This window comes from Rissa tridactyla, chromosome 10 (assembly GCF_028500815.1).
Source record: "Rissa tridactyla isolate bRisTri1 chromosome 10, bRisTri1.patW.cur.20221130, whole genome shotgun sequence".
NCBI lineage: Eukaryota > Metazoa > Chordata > Aves > Charadriiformes > Laridae > Rissa > Rissa tridactyla.
This window is the reverse complement of record NC_071475.1, coordinates 4,965,277-4,981,086: the sequence shown is the minus strand read 5'-3', so window position 1 is coordinate 4,981,086 and position 15,810 is coordinate 4,965,277. Positions and strand designations below refer to the sequence as shown.

The window sequence follows — 15,810 nt, the reverse complement described above, 5'->3', positions numbered from 1 at the left end:
CCCACCTCCAGCTCCTGCTGGTACCAGTAATTTTTCATCTGCTTAAAACATACCAGCTGTACCAAAGCGACTCCGTACTGCCGAACTTGGGACACTCAGCACAGATAAGCCAACTTAGGAGTCTAGTGACTACTTACAGTCAGCAGGGAGAGACAGTAACATCTTCAGAGGGCAGGATCCTACTCCTCAGGGAGGCAGCTCTCCTAACCTACGCATGCAAAAGATGAAAGAGTAAATACGCTTTAAGGGCGACCAAAGCAGAAAGGGAAGATGATTGACAGATCAGGTACATGTTCTGACAGATCTTGGTAAGGAAGCAAGAGAAATACTGCTTCCATTGTTTCTAGAGAAACCTTGTTTGTGTACGTGCAAGGAAAGCGAGCCTTGGCTCTGCCAGCACACCCGTCCTGGGAAACGTGAAGTTCTTCTGTCACGGGAGTCTGTCTTTATTTAACATCATTCCTGTGCACTCACTAGTATGTAAGACAAAAGTATTTAAACTGTTGAATGCATACGAAAACCCCTGGTCGGTCTCTTGAAGAATACAAGACGCTGTATCCAGTCAGGTTGGACCATCATATTTTTCAAACAAAGATGGAGGCAAGGAAGTTACTATTGCTTCAGTAGCCAGTGATGGGGAGTAAAAGCATGGTAGGCTGGAATCAGCCTTTCATCACGTGGAAGTATAAAGAGGAGATGGCAGGTGTGCTGCTATTAGGAACTCACTTCCCAAAATGAGGAAATCCTTGCAGGCTGCACAAAACCCAACTGCAGATTTATCTCAACCAGCAATAGAAAACTAGCTCATGTGGAAGCTACAAACTAATCCTCCGTGTCCCTGGACATGAAGCATGCAATGCATAAATGTAATAAAAAAGAAGCCTACAGACCAACGTTTTGAAAATTGTACTTTATTAAATATACAAAAGCTCAGCACTTCTGTAGAAAATTGTGTCTTCTCCTATATGGTAATGCTGGTTAGTTTCCTGCATCACTGGTAAAACATTAGTCCAACACCTGGTTTTCCCCCCAGCGGAGTGTGATTCTTAATTGATGGAACAAAGTCGGTGTTAGCGAGCAGCAGGAGACTGTGCAGTATCGCTAACGCCCATCAGCGCGTGCATGAGCCCCCCTGCACTTCCTATAACCTTTCACTCACTACTCCTGCTTTTACCAGAGGAATCGAGCCACGAGTCTGAATTGACAACATTGAACTACCAGAAGAATGAAAAAAATTAAGGCTAAGAAAGTAATTACTACTTCTCAAAAACATTTATAACTTAGACCTCTGTTTCAGTACCATTTGTAGCAAACATTTGCTTCTATGTATGTTCAAGTTAAGTTCCTTTGGTATGGGGAACACATTTCTCCTCATGGTCATAACCGGATTTCATAAATGAAGACATTATTTTTGTACTGAATTGTGTATATTTACAGAAAAAAAACCCCACTGTAGTGTAGCAAGGGCACATCTAGAAGCCAGACTCTAGCTAGGTGGAGAGAGACTTAACAACAGTATAAGACAGTCTCTAATGTCAAGTACTTGTTAGAGCAGAACTGTGTGAACATGAGCCAACAACACTACAAGAAGGCATTCCTCTAACGTGATATAAAGCTCAAAATTTAGGCTCCTAAAGTCTATGAAATCTAATCAGGCAAAAATGTTTTCATTATTTAATTTCATAGCATATGTTCATTGTCCTTACTAAGTGAAATTCAAGAAAGAAACAGTATACACAGCAAAAAAAACCCCAAATATAAAGAATATACATTCAATTGTAAAAGTTAATTTTGTTTCAAGGCAGCAGGTTTTATTCTTAAAGGTTAGTGACCTCTGAGTATCCCCTTAAATGAGTGCAATTTGAAGTTAAATTTTGAAATAGTTATGCAGTGGTATAGTCCACGCTACCATTTTGGATGCTTAACCAAGAATAACTTCAGAGACTTTTAAAAATTGGGATGAATCAATGCTTTTTGACAAATCCACCCTACCTCAGAGCACTGCTAACCTGGTCGCTTGTTATTTCAAGTTACTCTGAAAATCCTCAGTCCAAAAGCATACATTTTGTATAAGTATTGTATAAAATTTGACTAAACTGCGTTTTACCTTTGAACACGTACATTCCCAAATGCATCAGCCACGGAAGTGTACATGATACGTGCCTGTGCATATAAGAAAAGGCAGCAGAGGGAGGGATTGTCAGAAGCAGGTACACACACGTATTTCCTAAGGATATCGAATCACGCTCCATGGGATAAAGCTGGCACTTTCTCCGTAATACACAAGGTGTTCCAACTGTCAGTGAGAACTTGCCAGTTCTCAAATTGGGGAGAATTAGTAAGTGGTAAGAGGTACAAATCCGCTTGTTCACTCACTTATATAGAGAGACTCCAAAATGCCTTTTTCCTCGAAGTCGATGTCATTGACTTCCTACTAACAGCATCCTATAGTCATATTTTTCATGGATAAAGTGTATCAAAAACCACATTCAAGCCCTGTCCCCAGCTCTTGGTGCACACTGCTGAGCTGTGATACGCCGCAAGCATGCTGTGGTAACCGCGACAGAAATGCATTTGGAAAGTTTCTAACCAGTATTCGGCACAAAACCCGACCACGTCCTTCTCACTGCTGCTTCTTTGGTGGAACACGAGATTTCGCAATCACAATTGGAACTACAGAGAGCAACCCGATCAGCAAAGCCCAGAGAGGGCGGTAGAAGAGCCAGCCAATGGAGATGGTCAGGAGCGACAGCGAAGTGGCTACACAGACGGCAAATGCTTTTAATCCAATGTTAACCAGATCTCTCACAATAGGAAACCAGTCCACTGCAGAAAGAATTAAACAGGATAAAGCAGTTGACAAGATGATAGTTCAAAAAGGAAGCCTTATTCATGCCTAGGATTTGCACATTTGCTATTGCAATCAAAAGACAGAGTCTAATTATTTATCAAGAGCGCTGGATAAGGCATTTCAGCAGACTATCCTCAAGGCATTTGATAATTAAGCAACAGCTGAACATCTAAGACAATGGTCTCCTCATCTCTTCAGATAGAAGGTAATCCAAAATTAAGTCTGAAGTCTTGTCCAAGGTGTGAGAGGCAGAGTAGACTGAAAGCCTTGCAGCTATGGAACAAGTCTAGGGCAACTGATACAATATGCTAGCACCAAAATTTATTTCTGGCAACAATAAATCTTGCAGTAGCATGTATATGGACAAGTAAATAAGAAAAAAAAATTGCGCACCACTACAAAGCAAATGATAGCTTTGATATTTGAAGTTTATACAAGTTGGAAGCACCATCCTGCTTTTCTCTAAGTTTTTATTCCAACATTTTTGTATGCTAAAAGGATAAACAAAAACATTTTTTGCTGTGTGTTCACAGTAGTGTAGAATAACCAGACACAAAACCATGTTACTATACAACTAGTAATTAAGGCCTGTTGGGGGGACCACTTGTGTACGGGTGTACAAAGGAACTGGATTGCAGCACCTTGAGTTAGACTTGGAAGAACCAGCCCAACATGTGTTTCGGCTTCTCATTTCAGGAAGCACTGGGCTGGCATCTTTTGAGACTGACAACAGATATTTGTGTATTTATTTTTTTTTTTAATGTTCACAAAGCAACCACCTGGTTCTGGGATCCTGTTTACCTGCAATTGCCTACAGTAACTCTCAGATCAAATCCAATCGGAGCTCAAACCAGACTCCTCCTGACCTCCAAATTAATTAATTGCATATGTGAGCAAGAGAGGATGTCTGTAGGGATTATGATCCTATTTCTACATCATTTTACCTTTCTGTACAAAACTTACCCAAAGTGTAAAAGATTCGGGTCATTAGGCTGATGCCTACAAACATTGACAGCCAGCCTGCTGCACGGAGGGCCCAGGTCTTCATGGTGTTACTCTCATGCTCTTTCTGAAACACTTCCTGAAAGCAAACACCATTATATGCAGCCTGTTTCTCAATTTCTTTTGAGATCCTCTTGATTCCAGTGTATTATGAGGTAATCAGAACCCACAGCATCTTAGGAGTACAAATTCTCTCATAGAAGATAGGTTGCAGCTCATCTTGCAGTGTCTTTTTGCACGGTATTGCTGCGCACTAGGAAAGGTTTCAAAGTGCAGCACAGGAAACCATTTTTCTAAATTAACACAGCTAAACAAGCACCATTCGACACATTATAACCACAGGCAGAAAGCACACAGGTTTTGCTGCAAATGGATACGTTCAACAATACTGTAGAAAATACAATACTATTAAGTAAATGTAACAAGAAGAAATGACCTGACTTCACTTTGTTGGAGGAAGAGAGAAAAGGCAAAATATCCACTGATGGCTGAAGGAAAGGTATATGAAAGAAAGCAAGCAGTGTGCGGGGAAGAAAAGATAAAAGCAAAACATCCATTTGCAAGAATTCTGAATAAAGTTTTTTCAAAATGGGCAATGTGCCCATATAAAACAGATGCATGAAGATGGCTAAGACATAAGAAAGCACTTAATGGGAAAAGATGTGTATTGGCTACTTGTACGTACAGGTACTCTACGAATTATTCTTTCCAATTAACTAAATTCTGTCTAATGAAGATTCAGAGCTCCCAGCAGAGAGCTGATTCTACTGCTACTCTATTTTGACTCAAAACAAAAGCCTTTTTAACTGCTTTTGGGAGCTCCTGTAAATTCTTGACATCTAGGATTTTTGCAGTAGGGCATGAAAAAACCATTAATGGAAACAAACCTACTAAAAGGAGTAAATGAATCACCAAATTGCTGGAGCATGCAGGATTTATTGGAGCATAATGCTCTGCCTGAAGGTCCTTTCTCAGCCAGAACAGCAATAAATATTTCAAACAAGTCTAAACTCCTGTTATTAGAAGCTGAAGAGAGGACAGCTCCTACAGTTTATTTAATTAAAGCCTGTTTTTTACTATTTTTACATACAACCTTTTCAAATGCACGTGCCTGCATGTGTAAGTGGGAAACTAACAAAGAGCAAATAAAAGCAAAATGAGAAGGCACAGAAACGGCCTTTAAAGCAAAGGATGTTCAGGAGCAACACAAGGGGATTTTAAAAAAATAAATATATAGCTACTTTAGCCACAGCTCCTGTATAAAATTTAAAAAAAAACCATAAGGAATAACTATAGCCAAATAATGTACTGCTAGTGGGCGAAGTACAGCATTTTGCTGCAACACAAAGAACATGCAGAAACCTGGAAGGCAAACACAGGCTATAACGTGTTGTCCTAGAAAAAGGAGAAAGAAAAGCCAATGCTTACATTGAGCACCTCCTCCTCTAAAGCAGGCCTGAAGGAGAAGGAGAGCTTATTCCTCTGCTGCTTCTGCACTACCATCTCTAATTTTAACCCGTCACTAGTACAGTATGGTATCTCACCTCCACAGAGAGATCCCCAGGGTACAGAATCTGCAGGACATCTCCAGACTTGGTATGATATGGAACCAGTTGATTGCCTCGCTGGCGAGCGATCACAGTCACCTTGGAAGAAAGGGAAAAGTATTTACTGGTTACTGAGTTGGGAACAGAGTTTGCAAAATACAGAAACGGCTGAAGACTCACCTTATCAGCAGAGCCCAAATGGGGGTCATCTCCACTCAGACCTGCGTAGAAGAACGAGACACGAAGGTCTCCTACCTACAAACAAGAGAATACTGGAAGTCAAGAAAATTTCCTTTACCAAGGAAAATCACAGGAAAGACAACTCTGCATGGCAACATCCATTATGTATTAATGTTTATGTCAAGCCAGAGGATACCCAGAATTATCTCCAAGCTGTACCTTTTTCAGGCTTATTTGATAGCCGAAACAGGATAGCTCAAATGCTGTTTTGCATTATCCCCTCTGATTTAGCTGCAGGAGCACATTAACACCAGTGAGATCCTATGTCCATCCCTTGTTATTTCATCTTTTGGCAGAGGAGGGCAGGCAGCACAAGCTGACAACGAGCTATTTCTTTGTTCAATACGGCAAGGCAGAGGTAGAACCCACTGCCCAGCACCATCCTGTGTCTTCCATTTAAAAGCTTGGCAGACTCAAGAAAACTGAAGACAAAGCAGCAGGATCAGAAGCTTCCTGCAAGAGAAGCACTCATGCTGAAGGACTGTACGAAGGCTGTCATCCTATGTGATGGTCTGCACTCCAATTTCTGCATATTTAAATAGAACTAGGACATGCCCCAACTTTTTTTTTTTCCCCACATTAACAGTAATCATTGCTTTGGTTTATCTTTCTCATCTTACTTCTGGACGCCTGGGGTTCTCACTGTGGTAAAAATAATCTCCTCCTCGGGTAACATCAGCATGTGGATCCTCAAGGTTTGACAAGCTCAACTGCTTGAAGTTATCGATTTTATCCACAAGACCTAAGCAGAATAAAGAAACAAGCTCAGGTACAGTCCCTAACATGGAAACAGCCAATTTGCTGGCTGGCTTCCCGATTATCACTTGAAATGACTGCCATTGTGGAAAGAACCAAAGTCCGCTGCTGATACAACAGCGGACACAAAACCAGTACAAAGCAATTCTTACCGTTGGAAAGAACAAAGCTGCCAACCTGAACGTTAGGAGAAACAGCAGTGAAAGACTCCACAGCCATTGCACTGAGGAACAGAGAGAGCCCCTGATTAGTCCCAGAATTATGATCAAACTCTTGATTTGCAGTACGTAACATACAGCACATAAAACGTACTATGTCAAACACCAGGAGAAACTCAAAGAGCTAAATGGCTGGCATGACATGAAAACAAATCCATCAAGAAACTGTGTCCAGACTTCATAGTGTTGAAGCCATTAAAATAAGTTAAGACAGGATGGGACTGGCTCATCCCTCGGCCTGACCTTCCATTCACACTATGGGATTTCACTAGTTTTTTCACTAGTTTTTTCACCTATAATGAGCTGAAATGGAGTTCAGCTCTTCGGAAGCTGTTCTGTGGTGACATAGAGGTTTTGAGTGACAATGAATTGATCACATTCCTAGATGAATTCCTGCAACGTTTAACTACACTCATAAATGCACTTTATTTCTAGCCTGAATTTATATAGCTTCCGCTGTCAACTGCTAGATCTCATCTGCTAAATTAAGAAACCTAGATCATAAGCGTTCTCCATATAAAGGTACTTCTACATCATGGCCATGTTAATTAAATTCAAAACTCAGGAATCTTCTACTCACAGACTTGACTTCATTTTCATAAGTAGCAGTACTACTAGAATCTCCTTGGCAGTAAACAGGTTTTATTTTCACAAATGTGTAAGTTGCATAAAAAGATAAGATGGATGGGCAGAGGAAGAAGACTAGAAGTACACACTTAAAATAGAGTCTCATTAATGCTAGGCATGAATTCTAAAGTTCAGCGTGTCTGCACACACCATGCGACCTCACGCAAAGATCCACCACAGTTGTGCTCAGTCTCCTTGGTTTGTACCAATACACTCAGACGAAATGTTCTTAGCTGCAGCACATTTTAAATTATGTACTGCAGGAGCACTAAATGAAAAATGTTTCTTACTCTCAATTGGAGATTTGCATTTACTGGAGAATGCTTGGAGAATTTTCATTAACAAAAAAACGTGCATGAGGAGGACAGACAAAGCAGGCATGCCATCTGTGCATCCTTTTTTCCGTTATCTCTTGTCTATACAAGTCTGCTAGTTGGGACTTATCATTAAAATCACATAGATCTTCGCTTTCCCGCCTGAAGTAGTACTTCCAAATAAAGGACAGCGTATTTGGATGAGCCCACAGAACCAAAAGAAAGTTCTGGAGATTTTGCAAAGTTCAAAGTCTTGTTGAAATCCTGGTCCTACTATCCCTCCAGCTGTATTTTTCACTCACACATGATGTTTTTTGCCAGATGGCATCCTGCATCCTAAGGAACCAAGCAGGTGCTGTGAGAATGACAAAAGCTGTGAGAAGCTAAAACTTAGCATTAAAAATGGCACGTTGTAGTGTAAGTAAAATACCGCAGATGACAGATACATGAAACAAATTATATATGGACGATTGCCACAAATAGGCCTGTGAGCTCATGCATACTAGCTTAGAAAAAACAGCACGCAAGTGGCATGACAAGCTCATGGGCCGCTTGCTATTCTAACCCCATACTTGTAATAGAGGAAAGAATTACTAATAGACTGCACTAACAGACAATAAAAGTCAGAAAGTAACCCATTCAAGTTCTCCTACGCGGACACCATCTGGTCCAGAGGTAATACAGTAACAGCCTGATGTCCAGCCATTACTTAATTCTGGTTCCACTAGGAAGCTTTCAACTGGTCTCTAGTCTCTCTATGCCTTAGTTCTCCCAACTACCAAAAGACAAAAAGTTTCCACCTACTTCATTGTGTCATGAAGATTTAGCTTTCATCTTTGATCAGATACAGTGACAGCATCTAGAGGGACTGTGCTAGGTGGTACATTACCTAGGGTTTTTGTGTCCAATTTCTCGATCAAAGTTTCTGCTGTTCACAACTTCTGATTTCCATTCAGTATCTAAAGAAAATGATATGAAAGTTGAGAAAACAGGAAAAATTGCCACTCATCTTAGTTACTGAAGACACCTTTCAGTCAGTGAATCAGCCTAAGTTACACTTGCAGAAATAATGTTTACATCAAAATATATATGTCACAATCTGTACTGATACTTCAATCCATCTTCCCAGTGTATTAATGACGAATAGCATGATTTAGAAAAAAGGGGTTTTAGCAATAAAATTGTAACTCGACTTCACTCAGTAGGAGCTTTGCTGTTGGGTTTGATTCCTGGCTCCACTTTTTGGGAATAATCTGGTTTTGTGAGGAAAGGCTGTGAGCTCTGCTGGAACTAGCAAATTTCAGTGCAGTCAAGCAACAGATAGAGATGGTACCTCTACGTGCCACTGTCAAAAATGCACAGTGCTGCCTTTGTTCAGGCCACAGAAGCCTTCCCACATCCCCAGAACAGATTCTAGTAGGTTTCTTATAACTCCTACAAAATTAGAGTCCCTTTTCTGAGCAGCTTCCTTATTAGATATAGCTTGCTCTACTTCCATGAAGGAGTAGAGAGGAAGCAAAAAGAGTTAAACAGTGGAGTAGAGATCATTGTCAGGGATATTCTGGTGTACTGGGTACATGGCAAGATTTTGGCAGCAGGGGGGGCTGCACGGGTGGCCTCTGTGGGAAGAGGTCAGGGGCTGCCCTGTGTTGGACACAGCTGCCTCCACATCAAACCCACTGCAGGCCACAGCTCAGCCCATCAGTGAAGTTCAGGGCACATTTTTAAGAAAGGGCAGAAAACACCAAACGGGGAAGGGAGAGAATAAAAAGCAGTGAGAATCAACAGAGGGAACACCAAAGTCAGAGAAGGAAGTGCTCCATGGCAGAGCAGGTATTCAGTGCAGCATGGGGAGAGTCCATGCTGGAGCACGGGAAAAGTGTAAGAAGGAAAGAGTGGCAGAGACAAACCACTAGGTATTGACTGTAAATGCACTCCCAGCCCCTGAACCGCTCACTGCTTCACTAAAGGGAGTGAGTGTAACCTGTGGCGATAACAAGGCAAGGGTCGGGGGGAGAGGCAGGCAAGAGGAGAGGAGTCTGGAGTGAAGCTGAGCCTGGGAAAGGGCTAGAGCAAATGTGTTTATCCCACACCCTAATCAGTAATTAAATATTTATTTCAATTGACAAGAAATTAAGTTAATTTTCCTCAAGTCAAGTCTGTTTTGCCCACAATGGTAAAATGGGTAAGTGATCTCGCTGTCTTCATTTCAACCCACAAGCTCTCTCATTCCTGTTTTTCCCAATCTCTTCCCCCATCCTGCTGATGGGGACAGTAAGCAAGCGGCTGCGCAGGCCCTTGGCTGCCAGCCAAAGCTAACCCACCACATCTAGTAACATACAGACTTTTACTGGACAGATTCCATCAATCTTGAGAGGGCAGCTGTCTTCTTAAGAGGCATTTCTTCTTGTTCCCTGCCACTGTAAGGCTGTTTTTCACAGCTCGCAACCACCGGGTTTATTCCTTACGCATCTCCATGCTGCAGGGTCCCATGCTTCACTGAGCTGGGGTATTTTTATGATCACACCCAGAAACTGCTGCACACCCATGTTACACATCCATGTGCTTTAATCAGAGATAAATAAAGCACAGAGACAAGTCTCCAGATATATGATGACTCAGAGTATTTTTCTGCCACTGGGTAGATCAGAATAATGCTCTCAGTTCTGCTCCTGCCAAAAAAACATTTGGCAAAAGCCGCAGCACACATCAGAAGGCGCTGATGGTTTTCATTAGCTGGTATCAACACCTAAACAGACTCTCAACAGGCTGTCTTACAGCTGGAGCTACACTGTTCTTCCCTGTCCTTTTCTGCTCACGCCTGACATATGTCCAATTACTTCAATTCTGAAGAGTAATCTCAGGCATGCCTTTGAACACACTGCCATCTCTTCCCATCTCCTGTCACAGAGGACCTTATGGGTCCTATCTCTGAAGCATCCTATCCCTGGATACTGCTCTGAACCTCTAGAAGTTCCAAGACAAGACTTTCTGTAGTAGTTGCTTGCTAACCACACACCTCCTTTCACTTCAGAAAGGGAGGTCCTGCCATTTGTTTAGAAAACAGAATTTTGCTTATTTCTTCACATTCCTTTCCTTTCTTTCCCAACAAGAAAATACCGGGTTTACAACAAAAATCAAAATACACACACATAAAAGCCCAAGCTACATGCGTAAAAGAAAAGTGACTTTCTGTTGATCAACTTACTGTATGAATACTTTGTCTCTTTCTTAATCTCACCATTCTCTTCATATTCCCTGCAGAGAAAAGGGGTGGGATGAGAACCAAAACAGTGCGCACACACCCCTGCTAAGGGCAGAATACATTTTACAAATGAAATGCAGAGACAGCTCACTGGCAACACAAACTTATCTTTACAAGTAAGCTAACTCTTCTCTGAACTACCTATTCTGAAGACATAGATTCTCTGTACAAAGAGAAAACTACACACAAATGCTAAACAGTCACAACCCTTTTATGGCAATGTTGCCAGCAAGGAGGTGTTGCCTATAACAATGTGGAACAATCTATTAAAGTCAGTGAGAGAAGCTGACCTAAATCAATAAATCTTTTAGAGATGCTTCACCATAACCATATTAAAACTGAGAAATTATTTCTTGCACCTTCACAACCTCCTGACATTTTTTTGGGGATGACACAAAAAGACATCTGTAACATGAGTTCTGTGGAGTCAGACCTACATAACAGCTAATAGCTTTTATGCTACTGTCAGGGGAATAATTATTAACAACAGAAACATTTTTCCTCTTCTGCTTGCAACTATTAGCAGAGTAGCTAACATCTCATTACAGTTTTGTAAATCCCACTGAAAAGGTACCTAGACTGCAGCGTTGCCCATTATAAACTAATCCGAGTGTCTCAAGCAACTAAAATTTGCAGTTTACTTTCACAGCTAGAAATTAACGTTGGCTTTTGATTATTAAGGATAAGGGGTATCAGTTTTCTAAAAATTGAGAATCATGTCTTGTTTTAATTAAGTACTTCGATTTCCACACATATGAAGTACCAATGAAATTAAGAGATTTCCCTCATAGTCATGCGCCCAAAAGTCTCAAGTGTCCACAAGTCTGAGAAAAGAATCTGACTTCTAGATTCAACTGGATACAATATGTTTTTTCATTGCTTTGAAATATTCTAGTATATGCTAGGCTGTAGGTATCAACCAGGCAGTTTTGGGGTCAGTGGGTTTATCAGAGTTTACTCTGGAATTCATAATTGAAATTGCTGGATTCAGCAAAAATCTTTTTGTATTTCTTTTTTGAGGACAAGGAAAAAAATTGGCTTGAGGGTCTATGATCATGTTTTAGAGAATGGCGGCAGGAAAGGCTTAGCAGATGCAGGAAAAAAGAGGATTATAAAGTTTTTTTTGAAAAAATTCAGGACCGGGTATTTTTGGGACAACGGTTTTGATTCTGATAATCAACTAGCAGGCAGGGAGTATTATGGAGGTGAAGTTACAGAAATCCTGATGGGCAGAAAGTACATCAATAAAAAAAAGAAGCTTTAGGAACATTAAACTGAGTCTTTGGGAAAGACATGAGTGTTTTCTTTTTTTTTTTTTCTTTTTTATAAATTGGTAAAGATCTTTGAATTCTGTTGACGACACATATGACAGAAAATTGATCAATGTGCTCTGAGGTGGCCCAGCATCAGACAACAATAAGGAAAACAGAAAACCACAGCTGCAGCATGGAGGCCGAGAAACCCCATTCAAATTCTACAAAATGAGGAAGTGGAAACATTTGATAAAAGGCTTTGGATGTTACCCAAACTTTATCAGATCGGAACAGATCAGATCAGATGGAAATTCTGCAGCATTGACCATCTCCAAGGAAATTAAAATGACTCTCTAAAAAAACCCAAAAGCTATAGAATTCTCTTGCTGTAAAGACTTGTTGCCTTTTTTTTTTTCCTTTGGAGGTGGGGACATAAAAAAAAAAAACGTGATGGGATCGTGTTAAGACAACAGCTTGTACTGCGTAGAGTTAATTTTCTTCATAGTAGCTAGTATGGTGATATATTTTGGATTTGAGCTGAAAACAGCATTGATAACAGGGATGTTTCAGTTATTGCTGAGCAGTGCTTGCACAGAGACAAGGGCTTTTCTGCTTCTCATACCATCCCCCAGTAAGTAGGCTGGGGGTGCAACAAACAACTTTATAAACAAATTTTAAAGATTTTTTTCACTTACGTAGAATCTTCGTATTCTACCCATTGGTACATTTCCACATGACGCTTAAGTTTGACAGCCTGGATGGAGAGCCCATAGCTGGGATCAAACAAAGGCTATTTAAAAGTTAAAGAAAATACAAGTCATTATAAATGCTGTACCTCGCGAACTCAAACACTATACTTTCATTATCAAACCCATTTGCATACTTCACTGGACATAATTAGCACTATGTTACACACAGTTGAATATAGAATAAATGTTATGAAAGACAAAAAGGAGCATCTCTTTATATCACTGACAAATCTGACCTAAAGAATCATTATCAAAAATTATTGCCACGGTGAAAAATAAAACCAGAAATGCTGGGTAATGATATGCAGGTTTAAGTGTTTAAATCAGAGGGAGATTTTATTCAACTGGAAGCTACCGTTCTGTGTTACCTTCTGCAATGCAGGCTGACCACGGCAAACGGTCAGAAAAAGTCAGAACTCTGTACTGCAAGAGCCTAAAGAGTTTACAACATCATGAATACGCAACAGGTTTCCTATATAAAGGGGAACTGAAATTCACAAAGGCAGTGGGAGGGTAAACACAGCTAAAGGGAGCATGTTGCTTGTGAGTAGGGAGACCAAGGCTGCACAGCATCTCCCCAATTCCAGGCCAAGAACCAAAGCTTGGGTGGTAGCCGGCAATGATTACAGGGGAGGAGAGAAGCTACATGTCTTCTCCCTGGATATCAAACGTAGTTTTAATTGGCAAAGATTTTTCCTTCCCGCTAAGTTTGAACTACTCATCTTCAAGATACTAGTTTATTTACCTTAGATGTACTCAGAGCGCCAGCTAAGTGCACCAATCTCCCTTCATTCTGCTGAGACACACTGTGGATGCTATCAAGAGGGATCACAAGAGAAAGTCCCTCATCAAGTGATTTTGCTGTCCTTAAAGCTCGTCCCTGCAATCAAAAAAAGCAAAATCATGTTGTGGAGAATCAATGGCAGAGCAGTATTTTGTGAAAAAGGTTAGCAGACAAGTGATCTGGAGACCCCAAGGAACGCTTGTATATTCAGCCTCAAGGAATATTCTTGAACCACATTTGTACTTCTGCACTGTCTCTTTCTCTGTGGCTGACACAGTTTGGGGCAGTACTTCTTACCCATGCAGCAGGACCACTAACATTGATTAAGCTCCTCAAACACGCATAGATTATTCCTACAAGGGTCCAAATGTATTGCTCTTCACCTCTCACCTTGTTCATTGTTCACAAATAACTGCAAAAATTATGCCAATTATCGTCCTTTTTCCACAGACCCATATGACTACTTGGCAGAAGTTTTCCTTACCTTACTATCATATTATGGTGTGCTTTTTCCTGCAAAGTCAACGAAATTGGGAGTAGTTTTTTCCTCTTGTAGAGGTATAAAAGGAAGTCTTACGTGAAAATTCACAGAATTCTGCTTAGCCACTCCAAAACTGCCAAAAGCACGTATGTTTGCAACAGTAGGGTGTTAGGATTCCCTACTTACTTTCATTCTTTTTTTTTTAATCTAAAATCAAGACATAACACTCTCCGTTTTGCAACATGGAATATGAATTCCTTTAATGCAATTGTAACAACTCTAGAAATGAGGACATTTTGTTGTCCCAAGAAAAGAGAGAAGACTAGAACGTCGTTGGCTCATACAACCCTCTTTCAATAATACTACAGCCTGTTTCTGCATCAGCTTACAAGTTTTGGATCTTATCTTTCATCAGACACTGCCAATGTCTCTACTACACTCAGTTCTACAGAAATACTGTATGTGGCCCTGTAATTTCACTCCTCTGTTATATCCCAAGCATAAGCACCAGGGGTTCCAGACACGTCCTCTTCTCATGGATGAAGAAATAAAGCTTTAACTTGACCGTTTTAGTAAACCTACAAATGCAAAACTAGTTGCGTATCACCTCAGCTGTAACATTTTCAAGCTGTGTACAAACACTGATAGTATTTCACTTACTTCATTGGTAAAAAGAAGGTAGAAAGACAGAAGAAATGTCACAAATCCCATCAACATGCCTCCAGAAGTCTCGCTGAGCCTCTCCAGGAACCCTGGTTTGGACTCACTTGTGATTTTAACATGTTCTTTTCTGCTGCCTGTGTCAGAGAACTGTTGGGGATAAAACAAAAATGCAATATTGGTGTGAAAGGGGAAAGCATGCTTTTTCAAAATAAGTCTTTTAGCTTTGTTACTACTGTTACTCTATAGAGTATTGGACCAAAACTTTCCCACGCTTATTAAATGCCTCATCACACTTTTGATACCGGAAATAGAGTCAATAAATAAAACTCAAGCCTGATGGAAAAAATAATTTCTATTACAGCGGTTCAACACGTTCCTTCAAACTTTCTTCAGTCTGCCTCTCCCTATGTGGTGTCTACACCCTGCATTCAGGCCATAACAAATTGAGTCATACTCCTGAATTCCAGAGCAGTTAACACATAGCTATAAATAAGTTACGTTTTACCGCACCAGTGGAAAAGTGCCTACATACTTTAAAATAATTGCATCTCAGGCAACAAAAAGAGATAGCTTAAAACAAAATTGCTATTGCTATCCTAGCCCGTGCCACATTAAAGCACAAAAGCCCAAGGGTTTATATATACCAGCACTCTGTACGTATGCTGGCTGTGGGGAATTAGCACAGGCAGCCAAGAAAGCAGGCGAGGCTTCTCTTTTGCGCATCTCGAGATGCCAGGCGGGACGTGACAGCGGCCCCTCCGCTGCCCCAGGCGTTACACAGGGCCCCTCGCCTCAGACGGGCCACTCGGGGGGGCGGCAACGGGCCGACCCGGGGCACCTCCACACGCAGCACGGAGCAACGGCAGGACTGGCCCAAGCAGCACTTACATTCCTCGACATCTTGAGGTTCTTGCCCTCACTGGGTACCGTCCGGAGGAGCCGCAGAAACCGCCGCAAGAGCCGCGCCCGGCGCCTCAGGGCTCGCCCGGCCCTCCCGCCCCGCCTCGCCGCAAGGTATGCCGGGACGCGTAGTTCCCGCCTGGCGCGGGGCAGCTGGGAG

At 41.3% G+C, this 15,810-nt stretch overlaps 1 protein-coding gene across 1 annotated transcript; it reads right to left on the bottom strand.

Annotated features, from left to right (window-relative positions):
- Positions 1-895: 895 nt before the first annotated feature.
- TMEM43 (transmembrane protein 43) lies at positions 896-15,788 on the bottom strand. Its single transcript, XM_054215881.1, has 12 exons — positions 15,639-15,788; positions 14,748-14,897; positions 13,568-13,702; positions 12,769-12,863; positions 10,764-10,813; positions 8,445-8,514; positions 6,549-6,619; positions 6,261-6,382; positions 5,581-5,655; positions 5,398-5,499; positions 3,815-3,932; positions 896-2,826 (listed from the first exon to the last, which is right to left on the bottom strand). Exons 1-12 carry the CDS (start codon positions 15,648-15,650, stop codon positions 2,624-2,626), a joined length of 1,203 nt encoding a protein of 400 aa, XP_054071856.1. The 5' UTR covers positions 15,651-15,788; the 3' UTR covers positions 896-2,623.
- Positions 15,789-15,810: the final 22 nt, after the last annotated feature.

Bases quoted from the DNA above. Each gene is read 5' to 3' on its own strand.
- TMEM43 (XM_054215881.1), bottom strand. The intron at 10,814-12,768 runs GTAAGTGAAAAA...TTTTCTCTGCAG, and splicing joins GTAGAATACGAAGATTCTAC to GGAATATGAAGAGAATGGTG. The intron at 5,500-5,580 runs GTGAGTCTTCAG...CTTTCTTCCAAG, and splicing joins ATTTGGGCTCTGCTGATAAG to GTGACTGTGATCGCTCGCCA.